This window comes from Actinia tenebrosa, unplaced genomic scaffold, assembly GCF_029948245.1.
Source record: "Actinia tenebrosa isolate PJP-AT-01 unplaced genomic scaffold, QUT_ActTen_1.0 PGA_scaffold3__52_contigs__length_22856419, whole genome shotgun sequence".
Classification (NCBI taxonomy): Eukaryota; Metazoa; Cnidaria; class Anthozoa; order Actiniaria; family Actiniidae; genus Actinia; species Actinia tenebrosa.
In genome coordinates, this window is record NW_028292580.1 from 14,535,153 (window position 1) to 14,543,419 (window position 8,267).

At 35.9% G+C, this 8,267-nt stretch overlaps 1 protein-coding gene across 1 annotated transcript; it reads left to right on the top strand.

Annotated features, from left to right (window-relative positions):
* Window positions 1-2,594: 2,594 nt before the first annotated feature.
* On the top strand, window positions 2,595-8,109 carry LOC116305395 (uncharacterized). The gene is made up of 2 exons (XM_031715300.2): window positions 2,595-2,816; window positions 6,111-8,109. The coding sequence occupies exons 1-2, from the start codon at window positions 2,768-2,770 to the stop codon at window positions 6,587-6,589; spliced, it is 528 nt and encodes a 175-aa protein (XP_031571160.1). The 5' UTR covers window positions 2,595-2,767; the 3' UTR covers window positions 6,590-8,109.
* The last annotated feature ends 158 nt before the right edge of the window (window positions 8,110-8,267 follow it).

Below are 8,267 nucleotides of genomic sequence, written 5' to 3' on the forward strand. Positions count from 1 at the left end.
TGGTTTGATATTTATATTCGGAACTTGAAAATGCAATCTAGGAACTTAGATATATATTACGAACATGGGAAAAATGTGGGTTTTTTTTCTCGATGCGCGGGCGTAGAGTGATCCCTAGTCCTCAGACAAAATATGATCAAAGGTAGCTACTCTAGCTACGTAGTAATGAATTATAGATTAAGAACATATTTATTAATAACCCCCTGAAGCCAAAATATATAGCTGTTGTTGGCGCTTCCATTCCGCTCATTGTCTACTAAGACTAATCTTCTCCGGACTAGCTGTCGGCAAAGTAATTTCAATTTCTTGTGATATAAACCGCTTATTACGTGCTTGCTTGAAGCTCTCACAACATACGTTTCTATATGTAGTTTCTTTGAGTGGTAAGTGGAACTACTTGGATAAGCTTCTTAACTATTAGGAGAAGCGACTTCCTCGATACAAGGCCCTCACGAATAAATAGGAATTGTAGCACCTGCTGATGGAAATTCTGTTGATTTGGCGGGAACATTTTTGGCGCCCAAACACGTACGCGCGCACTGAACTTTGAAAAATAGAAACATATCTGCTAAATTCTCACATGCCAATGGGACCAACAGCCATCAAAAGCAGTAACCAAAATTATTCAGCCAATCACACACACAGCTGGGTAACATATTAGTGCTTACTCAATCGTTGGCTCGGGCACCACGTAAAATAACGGTTTGTTTCACGTAGAGACGTCATGCAAAGACGTCACTAGTTTGGCTAGTCGCAACAATCACAACACACACTCTTACTGTGAAGAAAGGAATCTTTTTTTTTTTTTTTTTTTTTTGATGAAAGTCATACAAAATTCATTTTTTGTCGTCAAATGGTTGTTATTGTTGTTGTTGTTCTTCTTCTTCTCCATTTTCTTCTTTTTGTCCCATCTTCTTCTTCATCCTCTCTAAATACCCGACTCCAACAAAAATACAATTATTTCAAGATGATTGTTACGTAATCTATCAATTCTCCAGGTTAGAAGTAACTTTATATGCACCTATCTTTTATCAGCTTTTTTGGAACAAACGCGGTTTGTTTAAACCATCTCAATAACGGAGTCCCGGACGCCCTACTGCGTCCCAAACCTTAGGCACACTAAGATTCCAAGGCAACAAGCTAGTTAACGCTTCTTGTTCGCATAACGGTGGTAGAGCAGTAAAATTACTATCGATACTTCATCATTCCCAAAGCTAGGACTTGATGAAACTGCCAATTAATGCTGTTTACTAAAGAGAGGTGTTTTATATTTTAGTATGCGTTATTAGAAATACTGGTTTATATAATAATAACCTCTGCGTGGGGTCTCACGTACAGATTTTTTCCATCAGATACGATGAAGATTAAAATACCACAGAAGAAAGCTAAAAATGCCGAAGAAAAATTTATTAGTGGAAACTTTTTAAGTGCATGGAATCAAAAGTTTTAGTGAAAGTACAATCTAATCATGTCGTATATAAATGGTGTTAAAAGAGAGGTTGGAGGCAGATGGTTTCTAGATAATAATATGCTTAATTACTTTCCATTAAGCCCCACCTTAGTTCGTAAAAATGCTGGGAGTTAAGCCTTGAACCTCTATTAAGCGGTCACCCTCGGGAAGTAGTCAAGTGACCGCTTAAAAGAGGTTTAACTGTACTAAAAGTATAATAATTACAGGAGGTCAATAGTCATGCACAAGTCCTTTTTTCCTGTAAAAAAACTATATGTCGTAACCTGTCTATATCGAGGGTGGTCAGTTATAAAGGCTGGAATGGTCTTGAAGGAAGAAGTTGTGGTGTGGTCGTTTATACAGGTGGGAACTAACGAGTCCAAAGTGCTCTACTGATGTTTCGCATAACCTGCCTAAACCGAGCGTCGTCTCTTACCGGTTGGACCATTGTTGCCAGAAAGATGGAAAAATGTGTAAAAAACGAAATTATCTGGACGTTAAACCTTTGCTGTTATTTATTTAAAAGATACCGACAGAAAACAATTTCAGATATCATATTGAAATTAAACAGTAAAACACTAGACGATATTTTTTAATTCCTAGGGTTATTTAAACTGGAAATTTGGCAGCTTGGAAGGTACCAGTATTCAAGGCTGACAGGTTGAATGAACTCCGTACTCCTAAGGCTTCAAATACTGACCAATAGGAAAAGACCTGCATCGCTTTGGATAATTTTTTAGCGCTTACGCGTCGATTTGGCAATGAAATATTTGGCAGACAGATAATCGTACAACCAGGTAGAAAAATGTAAATAAAATAAGATATGCAAACTCAGCTGAGCAGTTTAAATAATTCTGTGATAAACTTATTGCGTTTATGTTTTTTTTCATGGCAGACTTGGCTTTTAATATTAGTTTTAGCTAACGTGATTATATCGAAAACAGGAAGGGAAAAATTAATATTCCTAAATATGTTTTTGCGTTTCTTTTGATTGCAAGGAATTATTGAAATACAAAAATATTGTTCTAACGAGAAAGGATTAGTCATGGAATGACAAATTCCTTGGCATGTTTTGGCACTCCTTTTTTTGCGCACAAGCTAGAATTCTGACTTATCTTGGCCGACTAACCAAACTCGTTCGATGATTGGTTGGTTCCTTAATATTAACATACATGGTAAGCTTCCGGAGTATCATTATCACAACTCCTAGCCACTGTTCAAATTCGTCTGGGTCTGACTGGAAGAGGAATATTCTTGAAAAAAGCTCATTTTCTAGGAATATTCATTCAGGTTTTTGAAACACAAGCTCAATTCACGATGAAGATTCTCCTGTTGCTTGCAATTTTCTATTTCTTCTCGACCAAAGGTAAGTTCATTTACGAGAATTTCCCCTTTTAAAACGTAATTAAAAACGTAAAAAATATATGCCCACTTGCCCTGAATTCATTTTTTTTGCTTCGCGAATGAAAGCTCCTCTATCCATTTTAGCATTATCGACGAATATATAAAATGAATAGATATTTGAAATACCAAAACTATACCCCGATTTGTTTGTTGCTACCTCAAGGGGTTCGCTATTCTACATTTGTTTGATCGAGCAGCGTGAAAATATATCTTAATCCTCCCATTTTCTCCCCTAAAAACAACTTTAAAACGATTGCGTCTTTTAAAGCTATCTATTAAACCGCTCTACAACTGTGACTTTAGTAAAAATTGGCAAGAAAAGCCGAACACCCAGCTACCGGATTTCATGCTACGCCCTGTATGAGATTAGTCATCATGCACAACTCCATTCCGTATGAATCGAATATTTAGTAATTAAATACAATATGCACGGCTCTTGAGGTTGAAAATATCACGGAACCCCAACCTGAAGTGGGTTAGCATTAGTTTTCGGCCAGAAAGGTGAATTTGTAAGCTATAAACTTTATTCTAGTAGAATCGGTCAAAGAGCTAATCTTGTGCGCATTTGACTCGAATCAATCAGCTTTCTTCACCCACACTCTACATTTTACTACACAATCATAACTTGGTGTTTAGCTGTCATAAAAAACAATTTTTAAGATCAAGTATTTCGAGGTCTTGACTCTTGCAAGTAGTAATTTATTTACATGATTTTTTGTGGCTTCGTTTTGTTTGCCGATCACCAACCACCGAATCAACAAAAATATAGTATATATATATATATAATTTTCTCGAAAGATAAATAAAAATAAATTAACCCGTTGAATTCCAAAATATCACATTTATCAAAATTGACATTTTTTTCACTAAAGACCTTTCATCTTTATTCAGTCGACACGAAAAAAAAATTTTCAATATTTTTTAAATATACCAAAATTTTTACTGAAATCCATATTTTTGAGATGGCGGTAGTTTTATGTATTTTCTAATCTGTTAATTTAGATAAGTTATTTAAATCTATCCTTGGGGTTTTTCTAATGAGTTTAGTAAGCTTAAACTAAAATACACTAACGTCATCAGTCATAATATCTCTCTCTCTAGCTTCCACCGCGTTTCGGCGAAAAAATATTCAAATATCAATGCCGACAAAAACAGATATAAATACCTGAAAAATATATGAATGCATATAATAATAATAACTAGATACTGATTAAAAAATTACATAAATATGGATGAAAAATATTTTGACAAAATAGATAAGAAAAATTGAATTTGCAAAGATTAAGTTACTATCACGGTAGGATTGTACACATTTTTGAAAGTCAGGTAAGAAGATTTGGAATTGATAGAAGTACCAATATTATCGGAAAAGGATACCCAAGGAAAATTAGCAAAATTAGTAGCGGATATAAGATTTTTTTTTCTTAATTTCAAAATGCTGCACCGATATCGTTGTTTGTGGAATACAATAAATAAACTGTCAATAACCATTTTATAATTGCTTTTTCATAGTCAACTATTCTTTTGTCGTTGAATCCATAAATATGATCAGTGAAAATAAATTCAAATTTCTATTTCTGGAGATACGATAATTTGTTATCGTTTGTTTGTCATTTTTCTTATCTCTTTTCTAATGTTAAATAAACTTTCAAAATGATATCTATCGGGGATATCATATCCTTGTGTGTGCGTAGGTTTTATTTTTTTCAAATATCTCACTTAAAATAATTTTAACCCGATATGCAGCACAAACCAGCTTTTAGCCTTTTAAATCTTTTAAGTTCCTCGTAGGAAGTATGTACTTGTGTTTATTTAAGGATAGTCAGTTTTATTTTATTTATGGTTTGGAGGTCTATGTATTTCTTTAAAATCCCTTTTATTTCAGTGTCTAGTCGTTCGAGCGCTAATTTCACACTAATTGGAGACACTTTTCGCTCACACGCACTACCACTACATTAAATGTTCTATGCACACAACGCTGAACTCACATGTTGATTTTTACGGAGGGAGGAAACCGGAGAACCCGGAGAAAACCCTCGTAGCATAGGAGAGAACAACACATCAAACAAACTCAATTCACATGTGGCGACCGCAGGGCTCGAACCAGCGACCCGACCCGTTGAACTCACAGCGGTGAAAGACGACGCGTTGCCTTGGAACCCCTCTCTCCTCTTCCTTTATTCCATTATTCATTAATTTGCTCATTTATTTATTCATTCGCTCACTCATTTATTTATTCGTTGTTTTCGTTCTTTTCACTCATCCAGCCCCTAAATATGCGGCGGAGGTGCACTTACTAACTCACTCATTTGACGTTCGTTTGTTCGGTCATTCATTAATTCGTTCTTTCGTTTCTACTTCGTCTCCTTCTTCGTTCGTTCTTCGTTTGTTCTTCGTTCGTTCGGTCACTCATGAAGAAATAGAAAACGCGCGCGCGTGCTGTGTGCTGTCATAAAGCACGCGCTCAAAACCAATCAGAACGCGACATTTATAACAGTTATTTTATAATTTGGTATGGTTCTCTACTCTTGTCTTTTTTTTTTCTCCCTCGAGACACTACAAGTGTTTACTAGATATAATGCCTGTGGCCCCACGTCAATCCATTAGGTTAAGTGATATACTAGACAAGAATCTGCATCGACACTCAAGGTTTTTTAGGTGTGTTTATATTTTTTGCGGCTTTTGGCTCGAGGGCCTATAAACATTATAGCGGAGATTAATTGCTTTGGATCAGTGGCTAGTTAGTTTATTTCCAAGAACGTGGTTTTAAGAGGGGTTTTGTTCCAAAACATTTTTCGAGTTGTGCTATTACACTTTTTCATTTTGGGATTGAACTTTTTTCGTTTGGTTGAAAGAACCAAAAAAATCCCAACTGATTTATGAATTATATAGCGCCCTTTCTATATAGATAATGGAAGGCGCTTACAAACATGTGGATAGTAAACAAACAAACAAACAAACAAACAAACAAACAAACAAACAAATATACAGACAGACAGACAGACAGAAGACAGGCAGGCAGACAGACAGACAGACAGACAGACAGACGGACGGACGGACGGACAAATAAACTTAATTTGAGCTACGTGACAAGGCTACAGTAAATCATGGTAATTCGACAACCTTGAAACATTCGCGAAATAGAACTAAATGTCATGTTTTAAAGACCAACAATATATTATCTAAATTACTTCGTATATATTCTGTTATGTAATTACGTATTATTTTTATTATTATTTTCCCGGCATTATTTTAGGCGAATTATCCAGCTACATCACTTCCTTGCCTGCCTCATCGAGCTCTTCCCTTCCTGCTGCTTCTACTACTGCTCCTGTTACTACTACTCCTCCTGTTACTACTACTACTACTGTCACTAGTTCTGCTCCTGTCACTACTACTACTTCCGCCAATATTGCTCCCTCCACTACTAGTGTACCCCCCACCGCCTCCACCACCTTAGCAACAGCAACAGCAACAGCAGCGGCAACGACGACCCAGCTGGCAGAAAAAACTACTCAATCAGTGTCTAGTACCTCTAGTGTAGCCCCCGCTCCTACAGCAAGTACTATGAAGACAGTAGTAAGTTCCAAGACAACTAATACTACTAATACCACAGCTTCAACAACGCCCTCAAGTGTAACTCCAAAGACACCAAATTCTGGGAATCTTGTGAAGAATGTTAATGGTTTATTTTTGGCCATGGTAATGACTTGTTTTCTTGCCAATATGATTTAGAAGAATGACGTCAAATATGAGCTAAGAAAGCTGATACCTTAATATTAAAACGCTTGAATCTTAAGGTTGTCTTAAGACTCTGTTCGGAATAATTACGGAGAAAGTTTTTGGTTTGCGTGACATGTGCTGCTGTGACATATTGCGTAACATAACATCGTGCGTGACTCAAATCTTCAAGGATAACGTAATGTTTTACGCAAGTAACTTGTTCGGCTAGTAAAGACGTGACGTGAATGGCAATGAACTAGAAGCTTGGATATGATATGATATTGGCTCAACTATAACGTGACAACCAATTTGGAGACACCATAAATAGACCAATGATGTGACGTGAATTTGGCCGAAGTGTTATTTTTGTGACGCGTGACAGATTTTATCGGATGTTACAGACATTAGTTTCAGAAACAGCAAGTATAAGAAAGGAATGAGTTCTCTTAGCCCATTATTTTCAGAAATAAGACCAACGTCAAAACAACTACGCTACTCTAAATTTTCTACTGTTTTGATTTGAAATGGTAGTTGTAGTGGTAGTGGTAGTGGTAGTGGTAGTGGTAGTGGTAGTGGTAGTGGTAGTGGTAGTGGTAGTGGTAGTTGTAGTGGTAGTGGTAGTGGTAGTGGTAGTGGTAGTGGTAGTGCTAGTGCTAGTGGTAGTGGTAGAGTGAATTTACTTGGCCTGTAAAAAAAGTATATAATTGTGACTAACAGTCAAAATAAAAAAACAAACAATGGAATTATCAGTTACTACTGTGTATTATGCATATCATTTTTTTCAAGGGCCAAATAAAATTATAGCAGTATTGTTGCTATTATTGTAATGGTGGATGGTGGTAGCAGCAGTAGTAGCAGCAGTATTAGTAGCAGCAGCAGCAGTAGTAGTAGTAGTAGTAACATTAATATTAGCAGGTAGGTAGTAGAGCTTGAAGTAAAACCATGAAATAAAAACAAAATTGATACTGACAAATGGTACTGTTTGTATTGGAAATCGCATGATCTCAAGTACAATTGGAATTTATAGGTACAAGTGATGTTTTGAATGCTTTCAAAATTGCATGAGCCTTTAGGCGAGTCCAATTTAAGAACTTTCAAAGCATCACAAGTATCCATAAATTCCAAATTGTACGAGAAGATTGTGTGATTTTTTGTATATAATACACTCAACAAAATTGAGCAATTTAATTGTTACTCTACAGAGTACAATTTGGGATTTAATTTTACAACTCTTGTTTAATCAACCAATTTCAATCTAGTAATTTCGTTGAGTTTACTATAAAGTGACTAATAATAGCTATCACTCAACCAGAACATTCTTTACACAAAAGACACAAATGGTCTCTCGCGTATTTGTCTTTGTGTAATGAATGTTCTGGTTGAGTGACAGCAACTATTAGTCACTAAATAACTACTATTTGTCAGTATTAACTCTGTTTTTATTTCATGGTTTTACCGTATGCCCTCTAGTTAAGTAGTAGTATTAGCAGTTGTTGTTGAATGCATTTTTAAATTAAACAAAAGCACATTTATTTCATAAGTAAAGAAAGTTAATATCTGTCCTCCCCAGTACCCAATATTAGGCTTACCAACATATTCCCCCTTCCACCTTCCCTACACTTGGTCTTCAGAAAATATTCTTGATTCTCACTTCGTGAGAACATGCCTTCTTTTCTCTTCATATTTTACC